Source organism: Megalops cyprinoides, chromosome 25 (genome assembly GCF_013368585.1).
Source record: "Megalops cyprinoides isolate fMegCyp1 chromosome 25, fMegCyp1.pri, whole genome shotgun sequence".
NCBI classification, from domain to species: domain Eukaryota; kingdom Metazoa; phylum Chordata; class Actinopteri; order Elopiformes; family Megalopidae; genus Megalops; species Megalops cyprinoides.
In genome coordinates, this window is record NC_050607.1 from 2,039,571 (window position 1) to 2,063,125 (window position 23,555).

Below are 23,555 nucleotides of genomic sequence, written 5' to 3' on the forward strand. Positions count from 1 at the left end.
AAACCACATGGTAGTTTGACAGCTGCTTAAATACTGATGTAGATTGTGCAAGCCGGGAGCCAAATCGCACCTGAACGGCGAATGCAGCGAGGTCTTCATGGGCAGTTTAATTGGCTGACCCCTGTGGTCTGTCCGTCTTTTTCTCTCTTAGTTTAAACATCATTTAGCCATGGTGAGAGAAATCAATTAACAGCAATGTTATTGAGTACAAGGTTCTAATGCTGCGGTTCTTAGTGAAATGCCACGCCTGTCAATCTCCACTCACTGTACGGTGGGCTGTAAGGGGCTGAATATGTTCTGAATGCTAAGCAGAGCCTGTGTAATGTACAAATTAAATGCAGGCCGTGTCTAAGATTAGCTGACCTGGCCTCGTTAAACAGCATCCACTGCCTACCGCACACATTCACAGCACATGTGATTGGATGATACTCGCGGCCATGCAGTGATTGGCAGAAGATCCACCTCCTCCCCCGGAGCATGGGTGAGGTCATCGCTCTGACCTCTGCCCCGCCCACCCTCCTCAGCTCCGCATTTCTCACCTCACAGACTCCTTGTCCCGTGTTGATGATGTCGTTGAGCGGTCGTCAGCTCTTTCTCTGAGGCCCCGTGCTGTTTTTAGGCGGCTGAAGCTCAGCCAAGCATATGCAGTGTGCGGTCCCCTCTCTTCACCCCTGTCTCTTCAGGGATGATCTGTGTGTGAATCACAACTTTGATGCTGCAGTCAGGAAACGTAATTATGATCCATTAAGACAAGGTAGCGCCATACTCATCACAGTGCCCCAAGCAGTGTTGATCCCAGTCTGAGTAGCCCCTGGCCCTCGGGCTGCAGTGTCCTCACAGCACACGTGTCTCTGAGTTACTGTGAGTGAAATGGAAGGATACAGAGTCATATTCACCACCCCTGCAGATCATCTAACGCTCTTCTCACATTCCAAACCCAACGCGTCCTGACCGGCTGCGTGACATTGACCTGTGTAAAGTGAACACGTTGCCATATCTGTATTTGATCATCTGTTTGTGCAAACAGCTCAATATTCACTTGGCACATGGAGGATGGCGTTACCAGTCAAGTCAATCTGATCCCTTCTGAAAAAAGTGTTAATAATAATTATGGTGAATTGTGTATCAGTAAGCTGTGCATCATGGTGTACTTGATGGCAGTAAGTTGTGTTTGACTGGACTGTGTATCACTGGGCTGTGTGCTGCTGTGTGTCAGTAAGCTGTGTGCTGCTGTGTGTCAGTAAGCTGTGCTGTTTTTCCTGCACAGGACCGGACGATGCGTCGGGTGGTGACCTCTCCCTGCCCCGAGCTGAACTGTCCTGAATCGGAGCAGATCACCCTCACTGACAGATGCTGCAAAGTGTGCAGAGGTACTTTCACAGCAGAGCGACAGTTTCAGGGTTAAGTGTGAGAGTCAGTGCTGTGGACTTAATGGAGGAGCCTAGAATATTAATTAGTTGGTCTTACTCACCTGGGCCTGCTTGATTGATCATGAGATAAAATGGCATCCACTTTTGTTGGATGCCATGTTATCTCATGGGAGACAAGGATGGTGTTAAACAGAAATGAATGGGTTTAAAGAGGTATTTCCCCTGACGGGTGTGGTGTTCCATGCTACCTAGCTAGTAGTATAAACTGTTAAAAACACTTTCTACCTATTTTGCGTAATTTTGCAAGACTCATCTGGCCTGGAGACAAACCTGCTATTGCACCTGAATCTGGCCTGTGTCCCTGCATCTGGCCTGTGTCCCTGCATCTGGCCTGTGTCCCTGAATCTGGCCTGTGTCCCTGCATCTGGCCTGTGTCCCTGAATCTGGCCTGTGTCCCTGCATCTGGCCTGTGTCCCTGCATCTGGCCTGTGTCCCTGCATCTGGCCTGTGTCCCTGCATCTGGCCTGTGTCCCTGAATCTGGCCTGTGTCCCTGAATCTGGCCTGTGTCCCTGCATCTGGCCTGTGTCCCTGAATCTGGCCTGTGTCCCTGAATCTGGCCTGTGTCCCTGCATCTGGCCTGTGTCCCTGCATCTGGCCTGTGTCCCTGCATCTGGCCCGGGTCTCCGGTTCACGTTGCTGTAGAAATGCCTGCAGTCCACTGCAAACATGGGCCATTGGATCAATGGTTTCTGCCCCTTCGTTTTATTTATTATTCTCCAGTATACATCCAGTAGCGTCTCACCCTGTAAATCAATAATGCATCTGCCCACTTAATGTGAAATCTGTTGTGAAGCCGTAATAGTACATTCCCAGAGTAGTCCCTCCCCTCCCGTTTGAAGAAACCAAACGCAGTAAAATATGATGGAAACTTATTTATGAAACAATCACTCCCTCAGCCCGTCTTTATTGCCCCCTGCCAGTGGAATAGACTATAGACCTAATTTTAAAGAGAAGATGGACTGGATTTTGTGAGATGAACAGAGGTCAGATAAACTGCCTTTCTCAACCGGAGAAGCTTGATAGATCTGATTTGTGTAGCAGTACGGAGACAGAGATACAGTAGGTCAAATTCAAAGCCAAAGCCAGAGACCAGCTAGAGCTGATGGGAGGAGCAGGGCTGAGACCTTTTAGACCATCTGCTAAGAGCAGAATAAGGTCAAGAGAGATTAAATGTGAGACCAGAGCAGAGACCAGGACCAGGTAGACCAGGTTTAAAGGTCAGAGCAGAGACCAGGTAGACCAGGTTTAAAGGTCAGAGCAGAGAGCAGGAGCACCAGGTTTAAAGGACAGAGCAGAGAGCAGGTAGACCAGGTTTAAAGGTCAGAGCAGAGACCAGGTAGACCAGGTTTAAAGGTCAGAGCAGGAGCACCAGGTTTAAAGGACAGAGCAGAGAGCAGGTAGACCAGGTTTAAAGGACAGAGCAGAGAGCAGGAGCACCAGGTTTAAAGGACAGAGCAGAGAGCAGGTAGACCAGGTTTAAAGGTCAGAGCAGAGAGCAGGTAGACCAGGTTTAAAGGACAGAGCAGAGAGCAGGTAGACCAGGTTTAAAGGACAGAGCAGAGAGCAGGAGCACCAGGTTTAAAGGACAGAGCAGAGAGCAGGTAGACCAGGTTTAAAGGACAGAGCAGAGAGCAGGAGCACCAGGTTTAAAGGACAGAGCAGAGAGCAGGTAGACCAGGTTTAAAGGACAGAGCAGAGAGCAGGTAGACCAGGTTTAAAGGACAGAGCAGAGAGCAGGTAGACCAGGTTTAAAGGACAGAGCAGAGAGCAGGAGCACCAGGTTTAAAGGACAGAGCAGAGAGCAGGTAGACCAGGTTTAAAGGGTGGAATAGCTTCCTGCTACAGCTCCCTCTCTGTGCTGGTCTACAGGTCATGACTTCTGCGCTGAGGGGCACAGCTGTATGGAGAACTCTGACTGCATCAACCTGGAGGCAGGCGCCTGTTGCAGCTGTAAGGACGGCTTCCGCGCTCTCCGCGACGACAGCGCATACTGTGAAGGTACAGCGCCGCGGTCTGAACCCCCGCCCTGCACCCCCGCCCTGAACCCCCACACTGACCCCAGCTCTGAACCCCCACACTGAACCCCCACTCTGAAACCCGCACTGAACCCTCCTCTGAATCCCCGTACTGAACCTCCACACTGAAACCCGCACTGAAACCTGCACTGAACCCCCCCACTCTGAACCCCCGCCCTGAGCCCCTGCTGTGAACCTCCACACTGAAACCCGCACTAAACCCTGTACTGAACCCTGCACTGAACCCTGCTCTGAACCCCCAGAGCATCATGAGCATCTGGGAATACCTGTAACAGTGTGGCAGCACACCATGAGAGCTGCTGTATCGTGCGATTTGTTGGTATAAGAACAGCATTTCCTTGAAACTGGCAGAATTCACTTCTTCTCGTCCAGAGTGTGGGAGAGTTAGTCACTCCGTTCATTTCCAAGGCTTAATCATTCTTACTTCACGAACACCAGCTCATCACAGAGTGTATTTATCATCGGGAGCTTGGTCTCCAGGGGTGCACCAACCTACTGGTGTTACCGTGTAAAGTCAGCTAAACAGTGGCTGATTGATTGCAGTGTCTCCATTTCCTTATTAGTAAGATTATCGGTTTCATACCGCACTGATATGAGGGACTCCACACCATGTATGATTACCTGAGAGAGAGCTAAGGTTTGACGTCCATGTCCATTAAATACGGGTGACGGGTATGTATTTGTCAGCAGGGGGTGACTATCTTCCAAAACCTCCTCATTAACTCTCCTTCGATCGCTGTCTTTGCGCTTAATAGATGCTCTGTTTAAATTAAAATGAAAAATTAAAGTTTAAATGATGAGTCTGTTGTATCGGCAGTGCTGCGCTGGCACCTTCCCCCAGGCCAGTGCTCCCTGAAAAAAGTGCGGTGTTACGAGGCAGTAACACCAACACGCTCCCCAGCTGTTACGGTGCTGAAGAAACAGAACGGTTGCAGCATCTTTTCGTGGGCCTTCTACAAAATATGTTAGCAGTGTGGGAAGAAAACCCCCTTGTGACCAATTAGAATATGTAATGCAAGTGAGATTATAACTTTTCTGGCAGAAAAGAGCACTTAAGTCTTGTAAACGTTTCCCCAGCAACACAAATAAGCTGCAAGATTATTTAACTCTACAATTCTTCTGGTCGCACTCGTTCCAGCATGTGAAAAGCTGCCAGTGGTTTGGCCTGCCTGTTTACCTAAGGAATTCAAACAGCGTGTATCAGTGAGCTGTGAGTCACGGGGAAGCGAATATTAGTATGCTGGGCTTCCAGCCATCCCGGAGGTGATGATCCTCACGAAATAAACTCACACATCAGAAATAGCCAGGCAGAGGGCACGAAAGCCAGTTGGTCTCAGACCCCGGACTGTTTTAACATGCCAGATGTGAAGAGTTGGTCAGGTAACGAAACGGTCCTGGAGTATCTGCATAATTAAAGATGCTATCGGCACCCTGTCTGGAATGAAGGGGATGCGTGGTGCTCTGCTCCAGGCTCCTGTAATGGGCTGTGACCTTGTCTGGGCTCCGCAGATGCTCAGTATTAGTCATCTCCACGTCTTTGATTGCCTAACCTGTTTTTGTGCTCCTCTGCGAGCAGCATGCAGAGACGGGTCTGTGGAGCGTTCACATGCGCGGCCACAGTGCTGCTGGTTTCCATGGCCGGTTCTCCTGCCTCAGAATGTTAAACTGAATCAAAATGGCTGCGTTTGTTTGGGATTTCTGATCATTTGTGATGATCAGGATCGTACCGTTAAGGATTGGTTGATATTCGGACTGTACGTGTGATGCTGGGATGTTAAGAAGTATCCAGGTTTCCGGTAAGCCAGTGATGGCTGACTAATTGGTAATGCTGCATGGTTTGATAAATAAGACACTTCAAGTAAGGCGCATTTCAAAAACATAAGAAAAAAAAAACAAAACTCATTTTTGTTGTAGGCTTGCTGGTATGTAAGCACTACACTTTTTGATTACTAGTAAACAGATATGGCTTTGATTGCTGTGAAAGGGAGCAAAACCAATGCAAACCAGCAGGCGAAAATTTGTTTCAAGCCTTCGTTTGTTAGGTCTCTGGAGTGGATGCAGAATGAGGACTGTCGGTAGAGATTAAAAATCTATTTTATTTGTTGGGGGGAGGTTTGGGGAACAGCAGGACACAAGCATGCCTTAGAATGTTCCAGAAAGAAGAGAGTTCGCTCCCCAGACTGAGTAAGTCACTGCTGTGCTCAAAATAGACTATGAAATCATTTGTCTTTCAATTTTTTATAAAAGCAGTGGTATGAAATACTCTGGGGAATAGTCTTTCTGCAGAAGGACTGTCAGATAGAAACACACTGTGCCCTAGTCCTTCTGCCTCACAATTCAGTCAAGTAGAAGCTCTATTCTCCATCACAGAACCCTGCCTTTAGCGGTATGTTAAATGACTCTATTATAGTGAAGTACAGACACAGGCGATGTTAATGTCTGAACTCTGGCACAGCACAAATGTTTTTGTGTACTTTTGTGTGTGGGATTCAGGTAGCGCTGTGTGTGTGTCTGTATGTGTATGAGTGTGTGTATGTATGTGTCTGTGTGTGCTTGTGTGTATGTGTGTGTGTGTGTGTGTGTGTGTGTGTGTGTGTGTGTGTCTCTCTCTCTATCTGGGTGTGTGCGTGTGTGTGTGTGTGATCTCAAGGACGTCCAGCGAGTGATTGCTGAAATTTCACTTTTGTCTGAGGACCCCTGCTCAGAAATAACATTTCCCAGTGGCAGGAGAGGCTGCGCTGAGCTGGCCTGAGTACTGCCATGTCTGATGATTCTTAAGGCAGCTGTGGTGCTCTGCGATCAGTAATGGGTCAGCGATCACCCAGTATTCTCTCTACCCATTATCATGATTGTGTTTGAATGCTTTTTTTTTGATGTTTACAGGCTTGTTCTAATTCCGCATTTATTTGACATTTGAACGTAATCTGTCTGGAATGAAATGCTTGTAATGCATGTATGAGGCTGAGAATGATAAAAAATGCCAGACACTGTCTGTTGGAGCTGCAGATTTTTAATGGTAGTTCTGTTCCTGTCAAAATGTATCCCCCCTGCCCATCTTTGTGTGATCTCTGGAATATTCAGGATCAATGTCATGGTGCATCCTTTGTTAGCTCAAGCATGTCAGTCAATAAAAAGCTTGCCACGCACCAGGAAAGAAATAATGAACAAATTTCAGCACTGCTGGGCCTGCTGATGCTGTTGTTGTTGGAGAGACGCTGTTGTGGACGTGCGAGAGCGTTCGGGAGAATCAGGTTTTCGGAAAGGAAAATGCCGGTGAATGAGATCCAGAGAGCCTGAGTTTTATTTTTAGGCCACTGTTGGCAGTGAAATATGGCCTGCTTGTTGCACAGGTCTCTCCTAGAACGACGAGCCTGTTTCGTGTGTGTTTTTCACATTGTGTTTGCTTAGCAGATACTCTCATCCAGAGCCTACATCATCGCATGCTGCCCACTCATACAGCTGGATACTCGCAGAAGCAATTTGTCTGAAGCGTCTCGTTCAGGGGCACAGCAGCAGTGCCCCACCTGGGAACTGAACCTCTGGGTTACGCAACCTGCACCACATATCTGCCCACTGTGCTGCACCTTTTAAACTGAGGAGGAAATTTAGCATCCTCCCACAGAGGAGGAAACCCATGCTAAAGCAGGCTTAAAATGAGAGGAAGGAGGGAAACAAGCCTTCGCTGCCATTATGTTGAGGTGTCTGTGTTGCAGGATCCGCTCAGTCGGTTGTCCCGCCTGCGCTGTTTGCTTGGCAGATACAGGACAGCCTACCTTCTGAGGTGCGACACGCACCCAGTTCTCGAGCCTAAACCGCTGCTAAAAACAGAGCAGCGTGCCGTGCGATCGCCTGCCTGTTGCGCTGAAAATCAGTCCTGTGACAATACCAGCAGGGAAGCGCATTATCTCACACTCCCGCTTCAAACTGAAACAGCCTGCTTTTGTGTTAAAGCACTGAAGAAAATAAACAATATGGCCAGATTGAATTCTGTTTTAATCTCAAAGATTTCCTCTTTGTGGAAATGCGGAATGAATATTCTGCAACGGTTACTGGAGTGAAATCTCCTTCCAACCAAATTAGATGCGATTAAAATGGCAAAGCCACTTTTCTCATATCGAGCGCGGAACTTTTCGCTTGTGCTGTTTTATTGAGTAAGCAAGCAGTTTACCGTGCACAATAAAATTCATTAATATTAATCTGGGATGTGATAGCCGGCTGCGTGCGGCAGTGTCCGGCCTCCGCCCGCTGCAGCGCACAGCGCCCGCTACAGCGCACAGCCGAAGCGGCACAGTGCTTCTCCACTCTGTGTGATTTATCACCTCCCAGACCCGCGTAATGAGGCAGGGATGCTTCTCTGCCCGCTTTTATTTTTCGCTCCTGTGTCACACCGCTGGGCCCCTTCCTGGATCTTCTTTGTCCCTCTTCGCTGTTATTGCCTGGGGAAATCTCTTTAATGATTCATGGGGTCTTTGTGTGCATTTTTCCATCCTTTTCAGGCCTGTAGTGTTATTAGGAGGGAACCAAAGGAGTTGACTCAAGCTTGAATGTCACCAGTTTGAGATAGGCGACATGTACCATATTAAACAAGCGCACTTTATTGTGTGTTAATTTAGCTTGTGAGCACAAAGTTAAATAACATCTTTAATGCAGGACCAGGTACTTTAATGCATATGAAAATATGCACATGAAATGTATGGCACAGCTTTGTTATATTATGACACTGGTTCACTAAAATAGCTGTTGTCAGTGTGAATGAGATTATAAGGTTATTATATCACTCACAGTCCTGTGCTGTGGATGCTTGTGTACATTAAAACAGAGATCATAAAGCTGTTTCTCTCAGCACAGTGTATTGGTTGGCAATATCAAACACTAAGAACAATAGCAGCTTGCTCTCATTGCAGCTTCTGAAAGAGCCATTATTGATCTTAAAGGCAACTCGCTGCAGTTCTGAAATAACTCCAAATTATGACCCTGGGGATCGGCACAATAGCGGCACGCACAGAGAAAGCGCATTTTCCTCAATTACTGCGGCGGACCTGCTCGGAATGCGATAAAGCGCTGCGCGTTTCTGCGGCGGCGAACTCCCCGCAGACGCCGCGGGTTCGGAGAGCGGGCGGAGCGGAGGAGCCTGCGAGAAACACAGCAAAGCCAGACAAAGTGACGCTTACGCAACGCTAAGCGTTTCCCTTCCCATGATGCTCTCCGCGCTGCGTAGCGCAGTCTGTAGTGCATATGACCTACAGTGTAGGTGAAGAGGCGCTCGAAGGACGGCAGGCCGAACAGGACCCCCACAGAGAGGATGCAGGGGCCCCGAACAACGCAGTGTAACTCTGTGGTGTTCTTATCAGCTGCTGCTTCTGTGAAATCAGTGCTGTTGCGTGCCGGGCGTCTGGACTGCGTCGGTACTGTGCTGGGTTGAACGCAGGCGAGTCAGAGGTGCTGCGGTGAGTGCAGCGGATCAGGGCTGTGTTCTGCGCTCTACTGCTGCTGTGCCAGGGAAGCGTTTTTCCGGCATTCGGTGACAAAAGCGCTGTTTCCCACTGATTATCAACAGGCTTTTGTTCTTTGGATTATCCTGCTTTTGTTCTGTTAATGACTGGCAGCAGTGATGTACGGTGCAGTAGTGTGGAGTGTATCCAGGCTGAAAGAAAGAATGGAGGAGTTTTCCATTCAGGGAGAATGTGGTGTTCTATCAGAAGGATTGCACTGCGCTTCCTTACTGTCAGTGATTCATTTCATGTGAGCAGTTTTCCCATGAATCAGGTGATGAAACAGCACCTCTAGAATAAAATTATCAAAATATGTTTAATTAGCCATACCATGGGAATGGAAAGAGAGAACAGTATAAAACTGAAATGCCTATATATAATTTCTTTAACAAATGATTTTTCTCCTGTTGAATATAATTCATATTTATCAGTTACTGTTGTAGCATTGCCTGCAGGGAGAACTTTCACCCTGCTGGTGGTTTTGTGCATCTGAGGCACTGTTTAATGTCAGAGTGCTGGGGACACAGATACTCCACACTACTGCTCCCCATCCCTGCTACAGCTCCACCCTGCTGTTCCCCATCCCTGCTACAGCTCCACTCCACCCTGCTGTTCCCCATCCCTGCTACAGCTCCACCCTGCTGCTCCCCATCCCTGCTACAGCTCCACTCCACTCTGCTGCTCCCCATCCCTGCTACAGCTCCACTCTGCTGCTCCCCATCCCTGCTACAGCTCCACCCTGCTGCTCCCCATCCCTGCTACAGCTCCACTCTGCTGCTCCCCATCCCTGCTACAGCTCCACCCTGCTGTTCCCCATCCCTGCTACAGCTCCACTCCACCCTGCTGCTCCCCATCCCTGCTACAGCTCCACCCTGCTGCTCCCCATCCCTGCTACAGCTCCACCCTGCTGCTCCCCATCCCTGCTACAGCTCCACCTTGCTGCTCCCCATCCCTGCTACAGCTCCACTCCACCCTGCTGCTCCCCATCCCTGCTACAGCTCCACCCTGCTGCTCCCCATCCCTGCTACAGCTCCACCCTGCTGCTCCCCATCCCTGCTACAGCTTCACCGTACTCTCCTAGCCACCAGCATACTGCAACCTCACATCAGTATTTTTTTGTGATAGGCCAGCATGAGTTCTGTAAACAAGAGCTCTAAGTGTCTGTATTACCACTTTCAGTGTGCAGCCCTGTTTTCAGATCAATAAACTATTGTCTTCGCGTTGCCAAGGTATTGACTGGTGTCTGGGTGCGTTCTCATCACCCCGGGAAGGTTAGGGAAGGACAGCAGAAGCAGCTAAATCATTTCAAACACACGGTTTACCCACAAGTCCATTCTCATAATCAGGACAGAGAGATGGATGAATACGAGGAAGCCGAAGTACGCAAAATCAATGGGATCAGTAGCTGCTCATTTCCCCGTATCCTTCAGACGAGATGTTTTTCAGTTTACCTCCCTGTGTGAATGCAGGACTGGGGGTGGAGATTTGGAGGCCTGCTGGAGGGTGGACAGCACCAGGGAGAGGGCTTCCCTCAGAGAGCAGGGGCAGATTGACAGGGTGTGCACGGGGTGTGCGATCTCAGTCCCATCGAGGCGGGACGGGCCCTTTATCTGCGGACCTCCAGGCAGCAGCATGGCAGGGAGATAGCAGAGTCTCACACACACGCACACACACACACGCACACACACACATGCAGATATCCATACACACACGCACACGCGCCTCGCCTCGCTGCTACGCCCTCCCCTCCCACACCCCCCTTTCCCATCTCACCTATAGACCCTGCAGGCACACAGAGACGCATACAAAGAGTTTCACACCCACAGATAAGCCATGATCAAACAGCCCAAGGCTAGGACAGTGCTAAGCCACCTCGTTAGGACATATGAGGATATGTGCAAGAAGTAGTTAAATTTCTGTTATGGGTCTATTTCTCAGACCGCTTCTTTCATATTTATGCCTGAGAATGTTTTAGGACTATAACAATGTGAATCTGATTTATAGATTATCCTCATGGAGGTGTGTCTGCGTGTGAGATGATTACAACCGTGTTTATTTTAGCGAGGGGAGAGAACTTGCTCTGCCGTAGCGTCGTCCCGAGCTCTCTGACCTTGATGAGCCGTGTGGTCACTCCGGCCGAGTCTCTCAGGTGCGGTGCTGACTGATTCTGCCATATCGGAGGGGAAAAAATGAAGTCTTTTCCTATTAGCGTATCGCACTGTGCAGCGGGCTTGCGCCTGATCGTTTTATTCAGGGGTAAAAGCGCCATCGATTTCTGCTGCCCTTTATGGTCATCAGTCACGTGCCGCCATGTGGCGGAACAATCAGGAAAATGGAGTCCGCTAATGGAGATTGAAACGCTCTCTCCTTCTTTACAAGCCTTCGGAGCCCAGGGATCTGTAATCTCCACGGTAACACGTTATAACATATTGTTTCGGTGAGCGTGAGTGATTGTCACCGGGGTGACCGATGGTCCCACAGTTAATAGCTGCTAAATCAACCCCAGCGTTTTTCTGCAGCCTGAGTCCCAGATGAGTGTCATCTGAAGCCCATTCAAGGTTAGCACCACAGATGTCATCTGTTTGGGGAGGGGGAAAAAAGACCTTTGATGAATCTTTTGTCCCCTCTCTTAGCGGCTGTTTTTAATTGGAATTGAATAATTAACTGAAAGATGTGTGCTTTTACCCTTTCGTAGGCATTGTGTTTAAATACTTCAGCATTGAGGACAAGTGTTTTCAAATTCAAGAGAAGGAGCTGTGCCGGAGGAGAGAATATGAAAAGGAGAGAGAGATGGAGAGGGAGAGAGAGAGAGAGAGAGAGAGGGAGAGAGGGAGAGAGAGAGAGGGAGGGAGAGAGAGAGGGAGAGAGAGAGAGAGAGAGAGAGAGAGGGAGAGAGAGAGAGAGAGAGAGGGAGAGAGAGAGAGAGAGAGAGAGGGAGAGAAAGAGGAGAGAGAGAGAAAAAGCGGGGGGGAGGGGGGGAGAGAGAGAGGGGGGGAGGGGGGGAGAGAGAGGGAGAGAGAGAGAGGGGGAGAGAGAGAGAAAGAGGAGAGAGAGAGAGGGGGGGAGAGAGAGAGAGAGAGAGGGAGAGAGAGAGAGGGGGGGAGAGAGAGAAAAAGGGAGGAAGGGAGGGCAACAGAGAGGATATGAAAACATGCTTGGCGGAGGAGTGTGTGTGTGGGTAGGAGATGTTACCAAGGACGTCTGTGGTGACACGGCGATTCGATGTAGTGTTCCCGTGAAAGGCACTGAATACTGCTGTTTACTGGCGCTGGCTGGTTCTATCAGGTGTTTCAGAAGCTTGATTCTGGCAGGATTCCTTTGTCCTGGCGTTCTGGCCGAGGTCAGGCTTTAGGGTCGGTTCTAAGAAAGAGGCAGTTTTGTAATTTGGTGCAGAGACAGGAACCTGCAGACATGGTAATGATTACAAACATCGCCGAACTGAAATGAGCTGCATGCCTATTAAAATATCGCAATGTCTGTCACCAGATAAGTGGCAGTGCTTGGTGCTCAGAACAGTTCTATAATTTAAAGAAAGATGCATCTGTCCAGTGACACCAGGGTAAGGAAAGGAAATGACAGGGTGAAATGAGGAGTGGTCATTGTGTCCTACCTCCTGCAGGAGAAAGGTGGTGAACCTGTGGAAATCCCAGGTGTAATAAGCAGGCCCCTGTTGTAACGAGCCCCCGTGGTGTTTCTGCAGATGTGGACGAGTGTGCGGAGGGGAAGCACTACTGCAGGGAGAACACCATGTGCGTCAACACCCCCGGCTCCTTCATGTGCATCTGCCACAGCGGCTACATCCGCATCGATGACTACTCCTGCACAGGTGAGTACCCGCCCGGTCACGTGCTCGCTCTCCACCAATGGCTGCCGCGATCCTGTTGGGCGTGGCTGCTCGGAAATGGCTTTCTCCTGGGTACCTGGCTCAGGTAGGCTGCGTTCCTGGTTCTTCTGCAGTTCTTTGACTCCACTGCACTAAACCAGATTAGTAAAGCTGATTTTTAAAAAATTTATGGTAGCTACTGGGCCCACCTTTCTTTTTCCACTCAACTCTTCTCTGTCTGGGTTTGGCACGCCCAAATCATAACGGGCCGCTCATGAGGAATATGATTGGTTATGGTTATGGTTATGATCTGGGTGAGTGCTGAGAATGATGGGAATCGTGATGTCTCAGACTGGGCCGTTGGAGAGATTGGCGGGCAACAGGGTAAGCCAAAACTGTGAAACGCAGGGATGAGCCTCGTTCAGAAACGGACGTCAGATTGTGATCTGTTGGGAGAGGGTTTGATTACCTGCGGGAAATGAAAGCAGTATATATTGAAAGGGGCGGTTATTGCTGATTGCTGGATGGTGCGGCCACTCGATGAACACCTCGGCCGAGCGTTGCGGACTGCCGTATCGATCCTCCCGCAGCACTGTCGAGTAACATTTATCCGAGGTGCTGCACACAGAATTAGTGCGCCGCGCGGTTCCATCAGCAGGGCTGTTCTGTTCATTTTACGGCCGTGATTAAAAGAAGAGAGGCTGCCTTTCTCTGCTCCACCACTACACTCCACTGCCATACATCCTCACAGCAACGGAGCCCTGACCGCACACAGGAGCTTGCTGTAATTTATACAGACACGCATTGACCAGAGAAATGTGTGCTTACCAAACTGCACTCTGTGTTGATTATTATCTAACTGTAACCTGAAGGAGTGTTTCACACGCTGGTTTATGGCTCCTGGGTTTCCTCTGGGAAGTGAGTGGGGCACTATCAGTCATGCATGCTGTATTATGGTCTGCCGTCCCTCTGTGTTGTGCTGTTATGGAGATTGGTCTGTTATCAGTCCGTGGTGGGATTGGACGGAGGTCAGAGGTCAGAGAGATGTATGTGTGTCCTGGCTGTTTGGGGATTATCTCTGGTTCAGCACTGCTCCAGATGTCTTTCTGCAGTATGGTGGATTGTAAGCAGGATTCCTGTTTTTTTTTCCTGCTACACAACACTGTCAGCAATAATCCGTCTTTTGCTCCCTGCTCCTGTCTTACAGAACAGCGCAGTGGCTGCTTATACGTTAAGGGTACTGTGTCGTGCCTTTTACTGAAATTGTAGCAGTGAGTGGACTGTCTTGTTTTTCTTTCTCTGTGATGGGAGTGCATGCTTTGCTTTACTCTTGCCCTTGGACTTCCTGTGTGTTTGTGTGTGTTTGAGTCAGTGGTGAATATGACTGAGAAGGAACTTTTATTTCAGGGCTCTCACAGAAAGAGAGAGGTAGAAATGGAGAGCGAGGATGATGGGAGGACAGAGAAGAGAGCAGCATTTCTGCGGAGCATGTGATAGTTTGATTTGCTAGTCCAGTTGTAGTGTTCAGTTATAAAGATCACACACTCACCTTGTATTGTCTTGTCCTGTGGATAACAGACGTTGCTCCAGCACTCCTGGCCGCCCTCTCCTAGCATCTGCACAGCACCGAGAGGCTTACCTGCAGCCTCGCTGTTGCGTTTCAGATCAACCCAAATCCACTTTAAACCCAAGTGACCAAACTTTTGTGTGCTGCACCTGTCCGGCTAGGGGCTTAATAAGGGACTCCCCACAGCATATCAGAATTCATTTTGTCAGGATAATATGGAGTGTTTCAAAAAAATTGTGAAATTATTTGATTCACAATATTACCATAGTACTGTAATTAGGTTTTCTCTGCTCTCTCTAAGAGCAGCACAATGGTAATGTTGTGAGTAATGTGCTGGCTCCTCTCCTGGGCTGCTGGGTACAGTACAAGCCCGAAATCTGAAGCTGTGCAAATCCGTCAGAAAAGCCCTGGTGGCGTCTATGCAGCAGATTACTCCCAATCTCTAATTAAAACAGCAGTTTCTGCTAATGCAGACTAACACAGCAGATGCGCAGCGTAGAAGCAGCCCGGCCCTTATCAAAAGCACTCTGTCACGACACCGGTCCAGACCGGTCTCTCTGGCTAAAGGGAGATGATTGAGCTGAGACCGGCTCATGCAATAAAAGAGTTTTTAATTTCATTTCAAGTTTGTTTCATGTTATTGTCTTACTCTGTCTTCGGCTTTAAACTAGAGCCATTATTGAAAGTGGGCCAGCGACCGTTAAGTGATCTCTCTATCCCAGAGGTTGTCTGGGTCCATTTTTGCTGGGGGAAACTCATTGAAAATGTATGAACAACAGAGCTTGGCTGATTAGAGGTGTGTGGAAGCCTCTCTGTCAGACTGGGTGATATGGTGGAAAAGTACCATGTTAAATGGTAGAAATATCCATCATTTTAGAGGCCTTTGAGGTGTGGTTTTGGTGGATTTAGGCCCCACTTTTGTCACAGATCACTTCAGCCTGATAACCCCGCATGTATGAGTTTAATACTCCGCAGGTGCATATTGTAAATATTTGTCGGACCACCTGTTGCGCTTTGATGAAACCTCTCGGCCCTTTTTTAAATCGTACGTTGTGTGTTACGTTGTTGAGCAAAAATGAAAAACTACAATAAAAATGGTAATCGTAAACAAAGTGTGCTAATGAAACGGGATGTGCCGTAATTGGGGAATTAGAAAAGCATTAAGACTTGCAGCTCACCTTCCTCCCTCCCTGGCTGTTTAATACTGTTATGAAACACCTCTTGCTCCGCGTGTGTGTGCTAATGCCCTTATAATGTGTAGCAGCAGCCAGGGGCTGGCCTGTGAAAACCTCTTTCATCCCCACAGCTGAGAGGAGCCTTGATCCTCTTTATGAGCTGCTTTGCCTTATGGAGAATCTTAGATTGAATGACGCCTGAGAATGCCTTAATCTCATGAAAAGCCAAGGTGGGATATGAATACAGTTTGATCAGAGAATAGACCGTTTCCATAAGAATCTGCGTCGTTTATTCATGTCATAATAGCTGTTAAATTCCACTGATGTCGTGACACGCCCATCATGACTAGGTAGGTGTATTGTAGTCAGTAATAGTGTCTTCAACATGCAGCAATAGTTTGTGTTTTAGACATATGTTAAAATCCATAGTTCAAATCTTGTGAGATATTGCTTTGTTGTGGAAAAGACCTTTTTTAACAAAAAATTGGATCGTATGTATCATTATCTATTTGCCCAATGAAAAGTATACTTTTTAACCTGCAACCTTTTAGCTAGATTTTTAACCACTGTGCCATGGTGCTCTCCTTCATCTAAGTGATTTCATCTTTTTTTGTAGCCTTTTATGCACCACTGAAAGAGCCAGGGATTGTGGGCCATATAATCTCTTACTTCATATGGAATTGCCAGTGCAAACATTGACAATTTATCAGCAAATATGCGTATACAGATATGAGTGGCTTTGATGACCATTTGTTTGCATTGTATATGGCAGGCACATGCTGCCATTTATTACATTCTAGAGTCTATCTTTTCATTTCTCTGATAGGGCGGGAAGATTAATACCGGCGTACACCCAGCTGAATTTCCCTGTAACGTGTTTACATAGATCAGCATAAAAATGCCTCCCAGTCTCGGCCGTGTGCACCTCAGAAATGTGTCCTGGTGTAAAAAGTTAATTTATGTGATTAAACGGTCCCTCTTTTCCCAGGGCCGGTTTAATGACTTATGCTAAAGTAGCGGGTAGCCACCACACCAAACAAATTGCAGTCATCGGTTGTGTGAGTCATTGAGGCTGCGGAACACAGACACAATCACCGTCCCCACATGTGTTATGAGATTACACGCCCCCCCGGCCGCCCCAGGCTCTCCTTCCTCTCAGTGTGAGAATATTTGAAAGGAAAGTATCAGATCTTCCTGGAATGAATTACTAATGACCTCTAAACTAATGAAAAAGCCGTGGAAGCGATCAGCCAGTGTTTTCGGGGACGCTGTGGAAATGCACAGGCAGCTCAGTATGGGGGGGGGGGATCGGGGGCCGGGGGCCCGGGGTGAAACAGCTGCAGGGAATACCAGTGCGATTCGGACTGTAATTTGCTCAGGGATCGGATCTTACACACTGTCCCCCAGTGTGAGGGGCACCAGCTCATTTCCTCAAACTTGCCCCATTTCAGAATGCTTTTACACCAGTCTGAGTGCACAGCTTCAGCCAGATTCAGTCTTTCTAGTGTTTTAGTTTTATTTCTTAATATACTTAGAAGACTCATGAGACTAATTTGCACGACAGTAGCCATGGCAGTGTGAGTGTAGGTAATATCACATAAGATCAAGGAAACACATCCAGGCCTACACATGCACATTCACGCATGCATGGGGTATATACACACACACACACACACACACACACATACACACACACACACACACACACACACACACACACGCGCGCGCACACACATGCACACACACGCACACGCACACACATACACACACACACATGCACACACACGCACACACACGCGCGTGCACACACATGCACACACACACACACACACACACACACACACACACAGAGACACTCTCTCTCCATGTCACTTAAAATGCTAAATTGATAAGAGTTAAATGAAACCGTTTTGCATTGTGCCTGTAAAGCGGGTTTTCACGAAAGCCACATTAGTTGTGCTGTGTTTCTAATGAGCCCACTTAGCGGTTTGGCATGTTAGAGCAGCTAATTGGGAACACTGCGTGGAGTGTAAATAGCAGTAGAAGAGCCTCAGCCCGATCAGGGTTCCTAAACGCCTTCCTCCCGTCTGTGGCTTCGTCTCTGCTCGGTGCTCACTGCAGCCATCTCAGTCCCATAGCAATGCGTTCTTCCTCTCCATAGGGAACTGTCAGCTCTCTGAGCTGCTAACATCAGGAGAGAAGCAAATTCACTTGCAGCGAGCTCTGATTTGCAAAGACAGAAACAGTGTAAAAGTAAACATCAGTGGACGTACGGGTTGTGTCCTCAGACAATGCATTTTTAATAAAATGCAGTATCTTTGTCTTTCATGTTCTTTTATTTACCATGGACCTCAAGGGATGTGTCCGAATGCTTTTTTTTTCCTACCAACATGAGTATGCAGATGTCTGCAAACACAGCTTAAAAGTGATGTCAGAACTTTATCGTGTTTTCTTTGCTGTTCTCGGGAGCGGCTGTATTTTTTTGTGTTACTTCTCTTTTCTCATTACCCCAGGAAACCATTTATCTCTCGTGTTCCCCTTCAGTCCTCTTTCATCCTTTAATTATGGTCTAATTTCCTCTTTGAATTCATTCACGGCTGGTCTTCCGGGGGTTGCTGTAGTGAGCTTTAGCGTTGATAGAACGCAGGCTCAGCTACCGAAGGAGGGCCGCTGGACACTGAAGAATGGAAAGCTGGCTTTCTTTTTGCTTTGCATTTATAGGTGTTATTTTAGTCTCCAGCTCATGCCCATGATCATGGTCACTGCTTTAGCTGTGATGTGATGTGCGTGGCTATGGTGAACCATCATGAGTGAGAGGAACGGTAATTAGCTGAAGTGTTAATGGGGGTAAAAAGTGCAACAGCGTGCAAGAATGTTAAAGTAGCGATACAAAATACCCCTGGGACCCAAAGGGTTAAAGTAGCGATACAGTAAGCTGGAGAGCTTCGAGTAGCTGAGACGAGATGAGAAATTACTGCTTTATTTCCGACTGTGAAGTGAGTCTCAGGAATAGTGTGTTAGACACCGATTTAGATACATTGCATTACAGTGCAGTATTTTCAGGTGTTTGCCACTGTGTTTTCCCCCCACATGCCTGTTTAAGTTGTTATTTCTTTTGTTTTTTTGTTATTGTTGTTGTGGTTGTTAAAAAATTCAGTTTGAAACAGACTTGACTTTTTCTTCACAATGCTTTATGCTGGAAATTTCTCCGTGAGCAGACATTGATGCGTACAGCATTGTAATGCAAAATGATAGACAGGATTTGAATCCTGCATAGCAAAAGACGGTTTGCATGTTTTATTGATACCTTTTCCTGCCTTCCTGGTGCACGTTTCTGAGCAGGAAATAAAGCGTGAGACTTAAGGCTGAAATCTGCGTGAGTAAATACATTTTATTCCTCCGTAATGACTTAACACGACAGCGAACATTTTTACCATGAAGAGGAAGCTTCTCGCCATGTCTCAGAGAGAAGCCTTTAAAGATTCATCAGTCAAGTTGAGCTGAAGGCGACGTTATGAAATCAGTCATACGTTGGTGTCGGGGAGGGAATAAAGGAAGTTTACACAATGCGATTCAACTGAACCAACAAAACAGCCCAGACTTCACCGCTGGGAGACGGGAATCAGATTGCGGGCTGGAATTACATTCGTTTTGTGAACGAAAGAGACTGAATGAAGCTGAAGATCTCTCTTTATTTAGGTGTTTTGGAAACCGTGCCAGAGTGGGTGCCGTCAGACTGTAACGTGCGGCGTCTAACTAACCAAGACATGCAGAAGAATCCTGTGATGTGTCAGCATATGCATGTTACATTACATTACATTACATTACATTATTGTCATTTAGCAGACACTCTTATCCCGAGCCACTTACACTGGATAAAATTTTACATGTTATGCATTTATACAGCCTCATGTTTTCTGAGGCAGTTGTGGGTTAAGTACCTTGCCTAAGGGTACAGTAGCAGTGCACCAGTGGGCAATCAAACCGGCAACCTTCCGGTCACGAGCCCCGTTCCCTGATCCTTACCACTGTGCTACACTGCCGCCCGTGTGGGCATATGCGGTGCAGCCAGCCCTGCAGGAGTTACGCATATTGACGCCTCAGTACAGACCATAGGCCATAGGATGTGTACTGATAACAATGCTGTATCACTGCACTTGCTGAACTCCTAGTGTTTATATCCTTTCATTATATATTATAATGCTTTAATCAGGTTAAATGGTGGAAGAAATCTCCTCCTTAAATTGTCTGGCAGAACACGCTGTGATTTAAAAGATGTGCAGCAAAAGCACTTTAAAACTCAGCCAGCTTTTCGCTGGATCGGTCCTCCCAGAGCCTCTCTGACTTCTTGCTTTTGCTTAACAGGGCTAAAATGAACGGTTCTCTTTCACAGATACATATTTAGAGCTCTCGTCCCCTTATTCTGCATGTAATAGAGGCACCAGCCTCAGATAATTAATAGCAGCTGGACATCTGTTGGGGGCTAAATATAGCCTGAAGGGAGTTGCTTTTCCCCAAATGGCTCAACATAGGAGCGGTGCATCTCCAGCCAGTATTGATCCCCCCGTACATCGCCTCCATGTCAAATACAGTATCACATTGTGATGGAAGGGTGAAAGTCCTCTTCATTAGAGTGGCACGCAGAGTGCAGGCCGTGCCGGAGCTCTCCTTGGGGCTGCAGCATAGTTTCATTCTTTAAGCATACATCATGATTAATGAGACCACACGGAGCACTGGGGAATATTTACACTGCGTATCAGCGCTCTGAATTGTAAATTTACCACCACAAACCCGTGTTCATTTATTTCAGCAAAACGGCCGTGTGTTTAAAAAGGCACCAGGGTTCCCTGTCCTGGGATTGTTGTTTTTTTTATTTTTTGGCAGAGAGAGCTAAACTGTATCACTGGATGCATATGCTTCACGCTGATGGTCATGGGGTCACATCCCAGCAGGAAACCATGCCTGTGTTGAATTTAAATCTGTTTTGTGACTAATAACAAAAAATGTGCAGGCTGCTAGCAGGAAATAATGAAATAAGCTGCTCGTGAATACAGTGTATCACAACACTTTCTTTGCTTGTCGTGTCTTGTGTATTAATCTGTCTGCTGCAATGAGCGCTGGATTTCTGAACACCTTGATCTCCTTGAAGGTTTGTTTTATTTATGAGAGTGAGGAATGCATTGTGTAAGGCATTGTGTTGGCTTTTTGTTATTATATAATATTTAGAGCTCAGAGGAGTGAATTGCACCATTTAGAGATGGGTATGAATACTCATGTACTCAAAACAGTATATAAAATAAACACTAAAATAGTGCTCAGTTTTTAAAGACACTGCTCAGCTGCTGGGCTTGCCACTTAAAAAACGAATCAAATACTATCAAAATGCAAATAAAATGAAAAGAAATACAAATAGAAGATTTTTACCAGAACTGTCAACTTATGTGAACAGTCTCTGTTTAAGATATGGGAGATAGTATGTTTTATTGAAAAGAAAAATCTGTGAAGCACATAGAATGTGTACTGACTGCCTGTGGGCGGAATTGATAGTTTTGAAATGGCTGAGGCACGAAACCATAGCAACACATTCATTCACTTAAGTGCATGGCGCATATCGAAAAGAAACCTTGTGTTTTAAATATTATGATGTAACAGTAGCAGTGAGTAAAATACAAGGGTTACATATCACAACATCAACCGGAGTGATTATTATATTATATAGATTATTATATGGAAGCCAGTATTGTCAGTAGTTTTTGCCATAACAGTCATTCACTAGTGAAGTCCTGATCATTTAAAGAAATCCACCAAGCTTGCACTGAAATGGTTGTGAAGGACGCAGAGGTATTTACATTTTTTCCTAATGCAGGCCAAATGGTTCTAATCTTCATAGGCTGAGTAGTAGGCCTCTCTGCAGAAAGCTCTAGTTGAGTTTCACTTTCCTGAGGGTCACCCATACTGTATGTTGGTTTTCACTGCAGTACATTTCGTTGCCTTAATTGGTTCTCCAAGTTCGTTAACTGTATGCATATACATTCATGCATTTCCCAAAATATGTTACTGTGCCACATTTACACTTGCAGTTATTCATCTGGCAGATGCTCTCATCCAGAGCAACTTGAAAGAAGTGCTTTCAGCAAGGTTAGGCAATTAGCTGCACACACACTGAATCATTAGTGCCATCTTTGAAATGCGGTGTCACTGTGGGAAACATCGCCACAAGTGGAGTAAGTGCCGTCAAAGGCACAACCCTAAACGTTCTCTTCAGTGCAGGGCTGAAGCTCTGCCCTTCCCCCGTTGACGCCCAGCGGGCAGGGCTGGGTGATGGAGAAGCAGTCCAGTGGGCTGCTCTTCTTCCTCACAGTGGGCTGCTCTTCTTCCTCACAGTGGGCTGCTCTTCTTCCTCACAGAGGGCTGCTCTTCTTCCTCACAGTGGGCTGCTCTTCTTCCTCACAGAGGGCTGCTCTTCTTCCTCACAGAGGGCTGCTCTTCTTCCTCACAGAGGGCTGCTCTTCTTCCTCACAGAGGGCTGCTCTTCTTCCTCACAGAGGGCTGCTCTTCTTCCTCACAGAGGGCTGCTCTTCTTCCTCACAGTGGGCTGCTCTTCTTCCTCACAGAGGGCTGCTCTTCTTCCTCACAGAGGGGGCTGCTCTTCTTCCTCACAGAGGGCTGCTCTTCTTCCTCACAGTGGGCTGCTCTTCTTCCTCACAGTGGGCTGCTCTTCTTCCTCACAGAGGGCTGCTCTTCTTCCTCACAGAGGGGGCTGCTCTTCTTCCTCACAGAGGGCTGCTCTTCTTCCTCACAGTGGGCTGCTCTTCTTCCTCACAGAGGGCTGCTCTTCTTCCTCACAGAGGGCTGCTCTTCTTCCTCACAGAGGGCTGCTCTTCTTCCTCACAGTGGGCTGCTCTTCTTCCTCACAGAGGGCTGTGTCACAGTATGATGAAAGGGCATGGAAGGGATCTGATTCTCCCTCTTCAGGGTGCGCTGGCCGCTTTATCCTGCAGGACGGATCTGTCAGGCTGGAAAGGTGTGCCTCCCTTTCCACAGAGGGCCTCTGGTGCTCCCGCAGAATAGCCTGTAATCCATGACAGGACGAGCAGCGCGTGTGAGTGTTACTGCCCCGGCGGCCGCGCTAACGCTGGGACGAGAGGCCTGGCCTCGCGCATTTGAGGCCCGAGATCCGAGGCAGCGAGGATTAGCGTGAGGATGGAGAGGGATGGCCGTGTTTCCTGTGCATGTCCCTGGCGCAGTCTCAGTCTGCTCCGGCGCACTCCCCCCACCCTCCCACCCCAAACACACTTTAGCTTTTGAGCCACAGGTTTAAAATGTGCCACACGGACTGGAAAGCACTCCTTACCTGCTGTCAGTGTTTTCATCAGAGGTAAATGGAGGGAGGTTAACGTTAAAAGACAGCCTGCCTCTGGGGAAGGCTGACATCTAAATGCGGTGCTGCTGTGTCTCAGAGCCCCGGCTCAGGGCACTCTCCCCCCCTCCGCTCTCCGCCTGCAGCTTCATGTGCTCCTCAGTGTGACGGCTGGCTGTTTGCTTGGTTGATATACCCTAACAAAAAGGCGTGGATTGTTCCTGTCACATGCAGCTGTGTGGTGTAGTGGTAAGGAGCAGGGCTTGCAGCTGAAAGGTTGCTGGTTCACTTCCCCACTGAGGTAATGCTGTTGTACCCTTGGGCAAGGTACTTAACTCACAATAGCCTCAGTAAATATACCAGCTGTATAAATGGACAAAATTATAATCTATGCAAGTCGCTCTGGATAAGAGCGTCTGCTAAATGACAGTAATGTAATGCAACTCAGCACGGCTTGCTAGCACACCCACTGGACAATATTTTCATCTGAAATCCCAAGCCAGACTTTTGCATGGTTTCAGATTCATTCTTGTACAGATAGGTTGAGTAAGTGCTGAATACTGCTGAATACTAAGAGAGCAGCCACATGTTATCCTGAAGGCTGGAGGGGGTGGGTGGGGGAGGGGTGTGCTGACAGCGCCTGCATAATTGATTGTCTGTCTGTCTAAGGC

At 47.7% G+C, this 23,555-nt stretch overlaps 1 protein-coding gene across 1 annotated transcript in view; it reads left to right on the forward strand.

The window, feature by feature from the left end:
• Nucleotides 1–23,555, forward strand: part of LOC118771890 (protein kinase C-binding protein NELL2-like) — a 67,137-nt gene that overhangs the window by 20,074 nt on the left and 23,508 nt on the right. The window contains exons 11-13 of the mRNA XM_036520035.1: nucleotides 1,268–1,370; nucleotides 3,301–3,429; nucleotides 12,660–12,785. Coding sequence (XP_036375928.1) covers nucleotides 1,268–1,370; nucleotides 3,301–3,429; nucleotides 12,660–12,785 — 358 coding nt within the window. The remainder of the gene's footprint in view (nucleotides 1–1,267; nucleotides 1,371–3,300; nucleotides 3,430–12,659; nucleotides 12,786–23,555) is intronic.